This window comes from Neltuma alba, unplaced genomic scaffold (assembly GCF_004799145.2).
Source record: "Neltuma alba isolate B1F8T4 unplaced genomic scaffold, ASM479914v2 tig00013030_pilon, whole genome shotgun sequence".
NCBI classification, from domain to species: domain Eukaryota; kingdom Viridiplantae; phylum Streptophyta; class Magnoliopsida; order Fabales; family Fabaceae; genus Neltuma; species Neltuma alba.
In genome coordinates, this window is record NW_021637377.1 from 66,906 (window position 1) to 82,213 (window position 15,308).

The 15,308-nt window shown below is 31.3% G+C and overlaps 2 protein-coding genes across 2 annotated transcripts; both read right to left on the minus strand.

Moving 5' to 3' along the window:
• Positions 1–131: 131 nt before the first annotated feature.
• On the minus strand, positions 132–5,032 carry LOC114733724 (uncharacterized). The gene is made up of 5 exons (XM_028921219.1): positions 4,966–5,032; positions 4,814–4,897; positions 4,518–4,728; positions 4,112–4,431; positions 132–297 (listed from the first exon to the last, which is right to left on the minus strand). The coding sequence occupies exons 3-5, from the start codon at positions 4,554–4,556 to the stop codon at positions 243–245; spliced, it is 414 nt and encodes a 137-aa protein (XP_028777052.1). The 5' UTR covers positions 4,557–4,728; positions 4,814–4,897; positions 4,966–5,032; the 3' UTR covers positions 132–242.
• Positions 5,033–10,684: 5,652 nt separating this feature from the next.
• On the minus strand, positions 10,685–12,332 carry LOC114733717 (allene oxide synthase 3-like). The gene has a single exon (XM_028921212.1). It carries the CDS (start codon positions 12,270–12,272, stop codon positions 10,815–10,817), a length of 1,458 nt encoding a protein of 485 aa, XP_028777045.1. The 5' UTR covers positions 12,273–12,332; the 3' UTR covers positions 10,685–10,814.
• Positions 12,333–15,308: the final 2,976 nt, after the last annotated feature.

A 15,308-nucleotide genomic window follows, 5' to 3' on the forward strand; every position in this document is an offset into this window, starting at 1 on the left:
TCTGGTTGCTGTAATTTGTGATTTTGCTGGTAGTGGTGCCAAGGGAAATAATCGGAAAAGTGAATATAGAATTGATTTTATATGTTCCAGGAAAATTTTATACTGCTAGGGAAAAACATGCAAGCTGAATATTGACTGATTGAACTACCTTCAATTAAATTCTCAAGTAACATGTACAACGATCCTCCCCTGGAATCGGACTAAGAAAATCAAAGCAGAGGAAGAGAGGAAATGAAAAGAACCTAATGACCACCACTAAGCAAAACTATGATCATTTCAAAATCATACTTGAAAAGGTTGAAGTGTGCAGCAAGCTATAAACAACATTGAGAAAAAGTAATTGAAGTACCTCAAGATTCTTGGAATGCAGAACTTTAGTATTAATAATATTAATAACAAGAATTTGTTATAAAAAAAATAATACAAAAAATACATAAGTATTGAATTGATAAAATCAAGTATCTTAAGCATGTAAGGCTAAGCATACCATTTTTTTAATAGTGAAATGACGTTCCGAGACAGTTTAACAATTTTAGAATAATAATTACCTTAGGTTTAACAATTTTAGATTCCTGTGCAAATGGACAAATGCCAAACGGGAAGAAAAAAAACCGTGATAATGTTTTCTCTCACATACTTTTCTTTATCTATATTTGTGACTTGAAATATTTTATGTAGTACTCACAATTCCACACTCTTTATCACTAAAGTTTTTCAGGCTATCGTCCAAAAATAAATTGTTAGGACTATTTTTTTATTAAAAAAAGATAATTAATCTCTGGGTCCTTATAGTTTCATCTAATTTTTAATCATGTCCCTATAAAATTTTTGTTCTTTTAATCAAATCCTTTTATTTTTACGTGTTTTTAATTAGGCCTCTTTATTTTTTTTTATTAGGTTCTTATAATTTCACTTATTTTTTAATAAGGTCCTTTGTAGTTTTAAAAAAAATTATTTATTAACGTTATGCTTTAAAATTAATCTCACTTTTAAATTAATAATTATATAATTGGACAAAAAAATTAATATAATCATTTAGTAATTACTAATTAATCATAATAATCAACTATACTTAACAATAAATTATTTATAATTATATTCTAATTTTAGAAAATTTTATTATTATAATTTGAATTTTATAAATACAAAAATTATAATTGAAAAATAAATAATATATGTGTTTAACTAAAAATTTAAAAGAATATTAACATAAGATTATTATAATAATTTATTATTTATAGAATATTATTATTCATAGAATAAAAAATAAAAACTATAAGTCTTTAATTAAAAATAAGGTAAAATAATAAGGATCTGATAAAAAAAATTATAGGGACCTAATTAAAAACCATTTAAAACTACAAGGACTTGTATATTAATTATCCCTATTAAAAATTTCAAAGTCTTTATAGAGTTGTCTTTAAAATTTTTTTTTTAAAAAAAAGGACGAGAAAGCCGGATGAAAATCACATGGCACGATTTCTTGCTTACAATTTAGAAACTAGTTTGAAAAGAGGAATTTGACACATCTTGGCCATAATTATTATTGTAATCAAAGTCTAATTAATCTTAATCATTCACGCAATCTATTATTATCATTATCATGGTTTATCTAAATTTTAACACGAACTCACAGCTATAATGAACTTGTGCTTGAGCGTACCCAAGTTTTAACTTCCAAAACTAAAGAGAACATGCAATTCAGTTTTGTTCTCTTCACAATATTTCGACCACTCGGCCTAAATAACACAAGACTCCTAGACTTGGCACTTCTCTGTCCAACTTCTGAACTTCTTCCCTTTAATTTCTTATGAATCATCTTCAATTGATTTGGAACTCCCAACATGTAATTACAAGTTACTAATTTTGTCGACATTCCTAACGACTTGGATATTCTATAGTATTAGTATTATTTATTTTTAATTAGTAGGGCATACATTACATAATCACTTAAGTTATAAGCAGGATTGAATCCGAATCTTTCTACTTATATGAGAGTTTTCATACCATTAGATATTGACAATAAATTAATTTATTATCCTTTTGGAAGTTACTCTCTCATGTACAAAATATAGGAGCTAATTGAGAGTTTTGCCTTGATCATAAATAAATCATAATCTACTTTATCTTCCAAATTTATAACCTTTTTAAATTATTCTTATTAACTGCATGTATCAAAGAACAATTTTCATATATGACCAATTTTCATTGCAAATGTTTAATATATCTTAAGGAATCCAACATATTTTTTTTTACAAATAACTAATTTAGTTAATTTTTAAATCTTCATAAATTAATTATTTAATTGTTATGTTTAAAAATATATTTTTAATCCTTTAAATTTAACATTATTATTAGTATCATTTTATGGCCAAAAAAATACTGTTAGTCTCGTTTAAAAAAGTATTAATTCAGCAAATTTAAATAATGCCCTTGTTTGTTTCAACTTTTTTTCAAACATATGCACATGTGAAAAATATATTTTTAAATATATATTATTTGACTTTTTTTTCAATTGATTATTTGGGATTAAGATATGTGAATATGAAAATATGTTTCTTTAAGATGTATTTTTACTTCAAAATATTTAGTTTTACATAGTTTTATTGTAAACTAGAAATTCTCCCCCACAGGATGCATGGACTAGTATGTTTGATTAGATTTATAATTAGACAATACTTATGTTTGATTTAATATACTCAAATCCCAATTACAATATTATTCAAATCCAAAATTAATTATTAATTTTTTTATTTGAACCTCTGCTTGAAATCTCATTTAATTATAATACTTTCTATTTAATTTAATATATTTAAATCTCAATTAAGATAATATTCAAATCTCATTAATTTAATATATTCAAATTGCACTTTGTTGTATGTGACTCATTTTTAAACCAATAAGATATTATAAGATTTGAAGAATATAGTTAATTAACATTATTAGTATCATTTTTCGGCCAAAAATTACTGTTAGTCTCGTTTAAAAAATTATTTATTCAGCAAATTTAAATAATTATTTGATATTAAGATATATGAATATGAAAATATGTTTCTTTCAGATACAATTTTACTTCAAAATATTTAGTTTTACATAGTTTTTATTGTAAACTAAAAATTTCTCCCCCCATATGCATGGAGTAGTATATTTGATTAGATTTGTAATTAGACAATACTTGTATTTAATTTAATATATTCAAATCTCAATTAAGATATTATTCAAATCCAAAATCAATTATTAATTTTTTTATTTAAGCTCCTAATTGAAATCTCATTTAATTATAATACTTCTCATTTAATTTAATATATTTAAACCTTAATTAAGATAATATTCAGATCTCATTAATTTAATATAATATTGCACTATTATATCCAATTTATTTTTAAACTAATTGGGTATTACAAGATTTGAAGAATATAGTTAGTTGACAGTTAATAGTTAATAATTGATGGTTGATAATTGATGATAATGGTATGAGATACAATAAATCAGAATATGAGAATATTTTTGTTAGTGTGATATTTACCAAATTTCTTTTCTTCAAATCTTTTCACAGTGCTCTAAACAAGTGATAACATATCTTTCCATCTTTCTCTTCTTTTGGAAAAAAAAAAAAAAACTGCATATACCTACATCACCCATGTTACACACACATATATATATAGAAAGTGCATACCCTTATCCTCTTTCACACAACTCGCCGTCATGTCACCGTCGCCCATAGCCCAGGTCTTGCATCATCTTCATCCGGAGAAGGGAGGTAAGATTTTATTCTTTGTACCCACTTACAATTGATCAAGTTCTCAATTTGATTAGATAGGTAGACGCTATATTTAAATGCAGGTAGAGTCATATACAATGAAAGCAAATTATCTACCAAATCGGGAAATTAATTGGATTAGTGCCAGGTCACGTAATTACTAATTTTCTTCACTTGCAGATCGAAACTCATACATTGCAGCTAGGTAGAGTCACATATATACATATATAGAAGAATGAAAGCAAAAGGCAAAGATTTGTTGAGCGATTTACCAGATGACATTCTTCACCACATCTTCACTATCAAAGTATTCAATTCAAGAACGGAACAAAATCTAAGGTCAATCAGAATTGTTGAAAACATCCAATACAAAACCCAATTCTTGAAAATATCCAATACAAAACCCAATTCCAAAAACATTTCAGACTTGACAAGCAGCAAGATACTGAACTGACCAACTTCCATATCGATTCTACTGGAAAACCTCTTCCTGCATCTTGCAGGTGAATGGGCGCAATGCTGGTGATGATGGAAGAAACAGGAATGTCACAATCAAAAGTATAAGTCTCACATGCTTCAACAGAATTGGACTGAAGCAAATAAAACCCCTTTCTATTCTTCCCCACTATTTCTTCTTTCTCGGGCATCCTCTTCTTTCCCTCCGCTTCTTCCTATGCACATGGAAGAAAAGTCTACTAAGAAAAAGAAAATTATAAGAAGAATAATAATAATAATCAAACAAATACAAAAACCGAACTTTTGGAGGGTCGGGCTTCCTCCTCTTCTTGCTGTCCATTTCTGGCTTGGACAGCTGCTGCTTCTTCTCGACCCTCTTCTCAATATCCTCTTTACTGAGGATCAAATTATGATTGATCGAGACTTTGTCCGAAACAATGATAGGCGAATCACGCCTCTCCACAAGCTCAAGAAAGCAAGATTCTACGGATCTGCTTTCCTTATACCCGCAACTAAATTGAATTAATGATACAGTGTCATAAAGCTTCCGAGTTTCTCATGAAGGACCCATTACTAACTTAAAAAAAAAAAACTTACTCATAACAATCCAATTCCAAAAACACCACCCAGCTTTCGTTGGGATAGCTCCCGCTCCACAACAGCAATTTATTATGGGTGCATCTGCAAAAAGAGGGTAATATTAAAACCTGAAATTTTAAAAATAATTATTAAAAAAAAAGTATGTTTACTTGGTGAATGTAGGGGTGCAGTCCTCAAAAGCACGAGTCAGATACTCAATTATTTTTTTGTTTTGAATTGCTCCCTTCAGTGACTAGTCTGTGGACAGCGTCTGCATCCAGTAAGACAACGTTCTTAACTGTGTTGGCCATTTTCTAAGATACCTACAAATTAAAGAAACAAAAGAAATGCAATCACATAAAGTGCAATAATTCTAACGTAACGTATCATAGGATTTGGGAAGGAATGAAATGAAAAGAGTGAGTGATTTTCTAGTGTGATTGTCTTAGTTAGTAATCAAAGGCATTTTAACATTTAACAAGATTCTCGCTCGCAGAAAGTTTCTAACCAATCTACCTTTCTTCACGGGATTTTCAATCATAGCAACATCACCAATATGAGAGCCCAAATGAATAGCATTTTCACGATTCATGAACATAAAGGGTAATCCATGAAACTGAATCCAGAAAGGAGTCCTATCAAACTGTACTTCCCTAACCAACACTTCATCATCCCACAACTGAAGATTTAACAGATAAGATTGAATAGCCCAAAGACGACCATTCAGAATCTTCATGCAGTCTTTGCGATTAGCAAACTGGAAAACAAAGGTGTTCTTCTCGACGTCTACAATTTCTATTTCGCCAGCTAGATTCCAACCCTTCTAAACCATAGAGACTACAGTGCCCCTGTTTAGTTCTTTTGAAACCTCCAAGCATCAGATAAGAGCACCGCCTGACAAAGATCGATGGATTCGCTCCAAGATACGGTCCTAGATAATCACCTTTCGGGAGCCAGAATGGCTCCCTTGTCCACCATCCATCAGATAAACCTTTTCTTGATGTATTAGGATTTAGGGTTTAATTTTTCTAACTCTTAATTTTTTGTCATGGTATCAGAACCCTCTTTTTAAATTCTACAGTAGTACCTCTTGATGGTTGTAGTTGCAAAAAATTTTAGTTAGAGCAACATTTTAATTAATTTTCTAACTCTTTTTTTAAGTCACGGTATCAAAAGCCTCTTTTTTTTTACTCTTTGGGCCTAAAGTATTACTCGTATTAATACACCTCAAGAAGCACATAAAAGCTTTCTTCAACATGGGTTTGCCTCCTTAATGCCTCATCAAGAGCTCACCTACAAAAGGAATAACATTAAACTTAAAAACATAAATATATTTATATATATAAATCACTAAAAAAATATTTTCTTACTTTGTCAGGACATGAGTACTTATTGATTGTGAATTCAAACAAGCCTTAAGACCATAATTTTAGAAATTGGATTGATCATTTTAAAAATTAACCTATAAATTACAAACAGTTCGGTACTTAATAAAGACTCAAATATAAATATACCTGTTGATACCTGGAGTTACTAGAACAAAATTACTTTAAAAATTAGTTTAAGGTTGTAATTATTATTGAGAAAATACATGGACATCATACATAATTGTAATATAATAAAAATTTGAGCAAAACCTAAAGAATTTCAGGATTGAGCAAAATTATGATACACAACTCAAATCTGGTGACTAATGATGCCTCATAATTAATATTGCATAGAAAAATCTGCTGCAAATTCCTAGTCACAAACAAAATTCAACTTGTCAAGTTTTGAAAATGTGGCACACAACTCAAATTTGGTGACTAATGACACCTCATAATTAATATTGCACAGAAAACTTTGCAATAAATTTCAAGTCGCATACAGAATTTTCAGCAAAGATGCACCTGAGTCAGTTCTAGATGTGGGAAAATTTCAAAATCAGACCAATGAAATTAAATTTTCAATGCAAAGGAGCACCAAGACCTAATATTTGAATGGGCACCGCTTAACCTATGCGAAAAAAACAAAATCCCAAAGTAGTTAGGATGATAGAGAAAATGTTTGAAATATAACTTGAAGAAACAAGAACATTGAGAGAGAATTTGAATATTATAAAAAAAATCACGTGATTAAAATCATCTCTCATTGAGTGTACGACACTTGAATTTAATCCACTAAATTTAAATATTGAAATTTTAATTTTATGGTTTTAAAAAAGTTCCCTGTTTATTAAAACAGATTGGAATTTCATTTTTTATTTATCATATTGATACTTGAAATATTATGTGTAAGTTTTAAAGTTCATGTGTTGATTTTGTAATTTTTTGTGCTGAAGTTGACTTTGTAATTAATTCCTATTAAACTTCAATTTAATTTAGAAGAAATATTATAACTTTTTTAAAAGAAATATCTGTTTTGGTTCTGTAATTTAAAAATATTGTAAAGATATACAATGATTATAATTCAAGTATATCTGTCCCCCAACACTACTCACACACACAACAATTCAAAAATATATGTTTTAAAGTAAATATCTATCAATAATAAGTAATCCGTTTGATGTCTTTAACAAGTTCATTCAACTAGTTGAAGATCCAACATGTATATGCCACTTTTTGAGTTCGTAATCATATGACCATTTGAATTCGCCATAATTATCATGCCATAGTGATACCACACTTACATTAGATTCAAAACCTATCTTAAAAGAGGTAAAATTATATACACATATATATAGGCACACAATACACACACATATATATATTGTATTAGAAGAATTTTTTCTATTCTTTAGGTTCATGGGTTTAGCAATTAAAGGGTCGAACAAGCTCACTAAAAGAAATGGCTTTGATTCTAGAAAATGTGTGATCATTAAAACTAATAAAAAATTAGAGGCCTCATTATGAAAAATTAGTTCATGAAAAATTGGAATTCAAGGGGAAATGCAAAATTGGAAGAAAGTGGTCGAACTGAGGAAACTGGTGCAGAGAAAAAGAATGATCCACGAGGGTAGGTTTTTGTTGTAATGGTCTGGGCCCTTATTTTTAGCACCCCCAAGAGAAAACTGCTAATGCTTTTTCTCCCATATTTTTCTGTGTTTATATTTGTAGCTTTAAATATTTTTATTCAGTGCTCGCAATTTCTGAATTTCACACTCTTTATCACTAGAGTTTTTCAGAATATTGTAAAAAAATAAATTTTCAGGACGACTGAAAAAATGGAAGCAGCGTGGATAGAGGAAGAGAATTCAAATAGAAACTAGTCAGAAAAGAGGCATCTGACGCATCTCAGCCATAAGTATTATTGTAATCAAAGTCTAATTCAGCTTCATCATTCACGCAACCTATAATTATTGTTATCATTATCACAATTTACTTAAATTTTAAAACAAACTCACACTTATTATTATTTTTTTCCTATGCACAGGTATGCTCTTGGTGAAAGCAATCTTATTTGAGACGTTACCAGACATTAAATACAAACATCTTTTTTAACGAGGATTTGAATTTTGGCTCACCATAATATTTTTATAAGGAACTAACTTTTTTAACTAAATTTATAACTATAACATACGTGCTTGGCTGAAGTTCCAAGACCCAAAAAACAGGCAACACAGTTGTGGGCCTCCTATACAATATTTCTGCAGCTTGGCCCAGATAACACAAGGCTCCTTAGATCTGTATTCTGTGGCAACACATGTAGGACAACCCCCCCCCAAAATTTCTTATGAATCATTTTCAATTGATTTGGAACTCCCAACATGTAATTAGTAGTAGTGATTTTCTTTACACCCCCAGTGATTTAAGAAATAATTAATTTAATAAAATTTTTAATGGTCATAAATTAGTTATTCAACTTCTTATACTTGTACTAGATGGAATAATCCTTTTTAAACCTCGTCATTTTATTGCGATATCGAAAGCGAAATATAGAGAGTGAGTCTCATTTTATGGAGGGAAATCATTGGGGTCCTTTTGGTTCAAATGTCTTGGAATTGTGGGAAGGAAATAGGTTTTCTACTTTTTTTTTTTGAAAAAAAGAAAAGAAAAGGGAGAATAGATCAGCTACATCTGTTTGTCATTTGCCTATGAAGGAACTTAGTTATAGATATCAACCCTTGGTCAGCATTGGTGAATAAGGAAGATGGATATAAACTCAAGAAAAAATTGCAAAAAAAAACCGCTGAAATAGAAAAATTACACACAGGGACCAATTCATAAAAATTATTATCAAAACCCATACTAATATTGTGACGGGACTTTATTTACAATTTTTTTATTTCGACAGTCTTTTTTTACCATTTTTCCTAAAATCAATTAAAGAAGCGTACATAATGTACAAATATAATATAGGGTTATATTCTTGGAATAAGCAGACATTATAATCGTAAATTATATTGACTTTTTTTTTTACCAATTGACTCACTTATTATCAAAAATTTGAACTCACAACTTTATATTTAAAAGAATTTAAAATAAATTGTTTAATGTCATTTGAGTTACAAGACCCCAACTTGTAAATTATATTAATCATAACCTCAAAATTAAGTATTTAAAATATACTCGTACGTCACGCCTTTCCCTCCATGCTCCATGAGTGGGAGGAACAACTATTCTGAAGAATTGATATCCCCTAAATAACCTCAACCTCGAGCCAGCACACAGCATTGTTTGGCTTAAAATATTTGGGGGGTGATTTTTTTTTTTTTTTGGTATTTACGCCTGCTCTGTCTGGTATTTTTAATATTAATAAAAGGAGAATTTCCAGGCGGGTAATGCGGCTTATGTGGGCCAGGCGGGGTCAGATGATCATGACATTAAAATGAAAAAAATTAAAATTAAAATTGCCATTATAAACCGGCATGCAACACGCCGTGCAATGAATGATGATGAAGATGAACCGTTTGAATACAAACATACATATACATATATAAATATATATATATATATATATATATATATGTAGTGCCTGAGATCACAAGAAATCTCTCCACGTGGACCCAGCTCAATTATATCGAGCCGAAGAATATCACACCATTTTGCATTCCTAATATGATAAACATTTTGCTCGTTCCGTTTTCTGTTTGTGCCCCACCAATCAATCCGCCTCATTTTAATTTGTGCCGTGAATTCTTTGAACTTATATTTATGGGGCCACATAGAGATAAAAAACAATAATGACCACGTAAAATGCGTTTTTACTATTAGAGCTAACACGTTAAAAGAGTCATTGATTCTCATATTATTTTTTTTCCTTGTTTACAAGCCCTAGGGTTTATTACGGTTTAATTAATGGTAGAGTCATCTTAACTTTCACTCGCTACCTAGCTATAAGACAACATGTTTAATAAGACTCTATCGTGAAATATTATTATAAACCATACTCACTCATGTCCTTGACACAAAAAAGTTAGACACGGACAATCATGTGTAGATTTTTTTGGGGTCTGAACAAAATCAAACTCGTTATATTCATTTTGTCGAGATATTCAATCACACTTTGTTATGTGCTCCATATAAAAAATTAAAATATAAAAATAAGATCATATGTAGTTGGAGATTTTAATATAACACACCTAAGTAACCTAATCTAATAAATACTCCATTTATCTATTTTTAGAAGAAACAAGTAGCCAAATCAAAAAGTTGGTAAAATTTTGTTAAACGAGATAAATATTATAAGTTTTTTTAAAATACCCTTATTTATTAAAAAAATATATAACAATTATTAAAATAAAAAATATTTGTATACATATATTGAAAAATATAGAAAGAAGTGTATGGATCTTAGCAAAAAAATGTGTATTAAAAATTTCAAAATACAGAACCGTACCAATAAATCACTCATGCCTAACAAATAGTATGTCTACGCACCCCTATGACCGATGCATATTTTATATGTCTGTTTAAAGAATTTCACGCACACATGACACGTCTCCACAGCAGCACACCACCACTTTTCCTGCTGCATACTAAACAACATCAGACAGAAAACACATTCCAAGCAGATCGAAGGGTATTGTTATTATCACCGATCAATGTGATGAAGACTTCGTCAACGAAGTGAACGTCACTGATGCTCCTAGATTTGAACTGCTCTTGCCAACCTCCACGGTACCCGTGTCGTAACGTAAGAAAAACTCCACCAGCATTACCCTACACAGCAGCACCACCAGATTCTTCGCCGGGCATTGCTTGTTATCTTTGGATGACTCCTCTGTCTCTCGTCCGTTTGACCAATAGACATACTTTAGCAGCTTCTCCCCTTCCCCGACAAACCTATGGCCCACAAATGCCTCAGGATTCTCAAACACCCAAGGATCTTTCGTAGCGAACGGCTGAAATCCGAAGATCATTTCTCCTTTCTTGATCTCAAATGCTGCATCATGAGATTGGATCACCAGATCCTCCCTCGCCTTAGCGTACTGGTAGGGCACTGTAGGTTCGATCCTTAGTGCCTCGTACACTACCGACTTCGTCAGGGTCATCTTCTCCAGCGACGCAAATGTGATCCCGCCTTCCGCCTTCACGACGGTCCTGATCTCGTCGGCCAGCTCCTTGTGGAGACCGGCTCCGGCAGATCCAACCCACTTCATCAGTATAGGGAACTGGCTCTTGAACCCACCGTAAGCGTTGAAGCCCGCCATGAAAATAAGGTTATGGCAAGCTTCGTCTCTCTTGAGCCCGAAACGCTCTGCTTCGTCCAGCGTCGCCGATGCAGCCGTGGAGAATACGTCGTAAAGCTTCTTGTAGTCTGACTTCACGATACTCGCTGGAAACGGGAGTGTTCGGAGAAAGAAATCTTCGACGTAGTCGAATATTTTGGGAAGCCCTGCGGTGGCAAGGGGAGCGAGCTGTACACCCAACCATTTCTCGAAGAGTTTCGGACCATCCGACCCGAGCTCGGTATTCTTAGGGTCTGAGTTTGACCCGCAGAGGAGCCGGAACACGAAGTCGAAAGACATTTTGTCGCTGAAGGTGTTGAGGCTAACTTTGCCGTTCTCGGAGATTTTGTCGTCTAGACCGGCGAAGAGCTCCGACGCACAGTCCCTAAAGAGCGGGATGAAGTTGTGGTGTTGGGAAGCGAGGAGGTGGAGGAAGAAGCTTTTGAAGAGAGCATGAGAGGGTTCGGAGGTGTCGAGAAAGGCGCAGACGCGGTAGCCGCCGGTGAACTCGATGGAGGGCATGAAGGTGCCATCAAGAACGTTGCGTTTCTCGACCTTGGAGTTGTCGAAGAGAATCTGGAAGCTGATAGCGTCGAGGACTGCGATAACTCGGGGGTCGGAAGAAATGAAAGGGCCGGGAGGCATGTTCGTACGGAAAACCGTTGACTTGTACTTCTGCATTCTGGAGGAGAAGAACTTGTCACGACCTTGTCTGTAAAAATAATCGTGTCTGTCGCTAATGGCTCCGAAGAAGCGAAGGCCATAACTTCCAGGTATTGGTTTCAGGGGAAGCTTGGAAGAAGTGTCTGAGGGTGAAGAAGAAGCCATTGATGATGATTGTTGGGTGTTTTCTTTTTCTTGGTGATGGTACAGAGAGAAAGCAGAGCGTAAGGACGTATGATCAGACTGAGGGTTGTGATCTTTATATCCTTGTGTACTACTATTTCTATGCATCAAGGTTAATAATGGAGCTTTTGGCCAAAAAAAAAAGTTAATAATTGAGCTGGCTACTATTTTTTTTTAAAAAAATTGAGTTAATTATTTATAATAAATAAATATTTTTCTAATCATATTTATGAAACAAAAAAAGAATGATTTTTTTGTTCTATTTATAAGTCACCTTATTAAATTTTCAGTATGAATGTACTATTTTGTCTTTCATTTATTATAATGTAGGTTTTTTTTGGAAAGGGGCATATATTAAATATGGGTAAAGTTAAAAAATTATTATATTTTAATAGAAAGTTAATGTATTTTAAGATGTTTTTTATATCGGTGTGAAATGTATTGAAATTACCTTATAAATAGAATGAGAAGAGTATTATCGTTTTTAAAATATTTTTTATAATAATATTATTATCTAGAACTACCATTTGATGCAATATTTAAAATGTGTAAATACTATAAAAAGTACTTTAAAAAATAGTTAATTATAAGAGGTAAAATAAATTAGAGTCTTATATTTAAGATCAAATTAAAAATCAAATCAGTATTTTATATTAAGGATAAAGTAACAGTAAAATAGTCGCCCACGTGAAATATTAATTGTCTAATTGTTACAGATTAGCTGGAACATGCAAATTAAATGGGAGTGCGGACACCCTCATTTTAAGGCCTTTTTTTAAATTGTTTAACCAGAAGGTCAAGTGAACTGGGCTTTGAAACACCGGGACATGTGTCAATATTTAAAGAGCTCTTATAAAAATATAATAAACATGTATAAATTATCTATCAATAAGATTTTTCATATCAGGATTTGAACTTATTTACCCAATAAATTCTTATGACACGTGTTGCTTAAGCAGAGAGAGGAGTTTAAGCCAAGTTAAATGGAAGGGCTCTTCACCTTTTATTTTATGTTTGCTGAAACAAAAATTATTAAGATTTGAATTTGATGTCTCTGAATCAGACTTGAGGGGGATAAAATTACAAAATGCTTTCTTTGAAACCGCCCAGCTCAAATCCGCGCACGCGCGTGCCCCCACGTTGTCATTTCCTGATTCGGTGTCAAATGATGAGGCGCGTGTGCGTGGGAGTTGATCCTCTCCACCGTCCTTCCCGTTCTCTTCCGTTTTTTTTTTCGCAACCATCAGGCCAAAACCGCAATGATTAATATTTTATAAAAATAAATATTATTATAATTTTAGATTAAAAAATAGACCAAAAAATTTAAACCATTAAGATTTTAATCCCATGGTTGTGAAGGAAAAAAAAAAGACAGCGAGAAGGAAAGAGAATGAGAGGAGTGGCAGAGAGATCCAAATCCGTGTGTGTTTTAAATGTTATCTTCAAGTTATTTCACAAACACGTTTTTCAGATGCAGAGTTGGTAACAGTGCCAAGTTTGGCCATTAATGAATTAATTAATGGAAAAGTTGAATAATGATGTGCTGACGTTCCTTCGTTGGAATCTCAATGATGGAACTTGAGGCAGAACAAGGATGAACCCAATAATTCATGTCAATTATATATAGATTTTCATCAGGTAAAAGAAAGTGTTTTTCATTGGCATGGCAAATTATCGTCTACTTATAAAATAACATATGTCCAAAGCTTACAATGTACACTTTTGTAATTACCTCTTCCGATTTGTTGTATATTTTAATCCATCTTTTTTTTATATTTATTATTTTTCTTAAATTAATTTATTTAACTAAAAATTGACATACAGTATAACATTACAGAAAAATATTTTAGATAGATCAGGTTATATTTATTACAATTAATTAATTTACTTACCTTGTTTCATCTACCCAATTAATTCGTCAGACCCCCATGTTCCGATTGTGCTAAATGAATAGTAACTGGGGAATAATATGGAATACAGCGATAAATCACGTGGATTTAACCATACCTATAGTAGATTTAATTTTTTATGACATTCCAAAGATGATTAAGCATTACTTTATAAATTTAAATATAAAAAATATATAACTAATGTATAATTTAAGAGTGTAACATTTAATTCTCCCTAATTAGATTAAATCTGCATGCGATTTTTGAAAGGCATTAGTTTTAACGGTTTTTTGTTTGGTGAAAAGTTTTAATAGTTTGAATATCAGTCGCGTAATTTCATTTTTTGGGGGCGAAGAGTTAATACAAAAAAGCTTTCCCTGTCAAATCCCTTACGCTGTTTGGTACCAGAGAAATGAAAAGAAGGAAAAAAAAATTTCAATAAGTTTGATTTAAAAAATTAAAGAAATAGGATTTTAAAATTTTAACAGAGAGAAATTATAAAATAAAAATTAATTAAAGATTTTTAACCTTATTTTTTAATTTTTAAATCGAATTTATTTTGTTCCCCTCGCCTCTGTTTCATTTTTCTTGTATCAAACGTACCCTTAAACTCGAAAGATAGATGACACTTGGAAGAAAAGAATGAATAATCAGTTATGATGTAATATCTCCGGTTCTAATTATAAGAACGAGTTATAATTTTAAAAGATTAAGAAAAGAAATTAAGTTAGCTATTTGTAATAAATAAGTATTGTGTTTCATAAAATATTCTTACCAATCAAGTATATCGGCTAGAAATATCATTATTAGAAGGACTATCTTAAAAAAAATATAAATATAATAAATAAAATGAATTAGAATCTTATATTTAACACTAAATAAAAGAAAATAATATTTTATATTAAAAATCAGAGGTAATATATATCAATTAAATTGTCCTAAAAATGAAGCGTTGATTTCTAGAAAAGCTGGCTAGGACGAGGGCTTTTACTGGCAGAGGCAAAATTCTACTGTAACACTGCCTTCGCGTGGATAGGCACAAGGAACTTTCATTTTAAGGAGCTCGATGGTTGATTTGATTTTTTATGCTATTGACATAAAAGGACAACATCACAAAATTGTGTTCTTT

Bases quoted from the DNA above. Each gene is read 5' to 3' on its own strand.
- LOC114733717 (XM_028921212.1), bottom strand. From the start codon at position 12,272: ATGGCTTCTTCTTCACCCTCAGACACTTCTTCCAAGCTTCCCCTGAAA.
- LOC114733724 (XM_028921219.1), bottom strand. From the start codon at position 4,556: ATGGACAGCAAGAAGAGGAGGAAGCCCGACCCTCCAAAA. The intron at 4,432-4,517 runs GTTCGGTTTTTG...CCATGTGCATAG, and splicing joins GGAAGCCCGACCCTCCAAAA to GAAGAAGCGGAGGGAAAGAA. The intron at 298-4,111 runs ATTCTGATTGAC...TGCACACTTCAA, and splicing joins TGTATTGGATGTTTTCAACA to CCTTTTCAAGTATGATTTTG.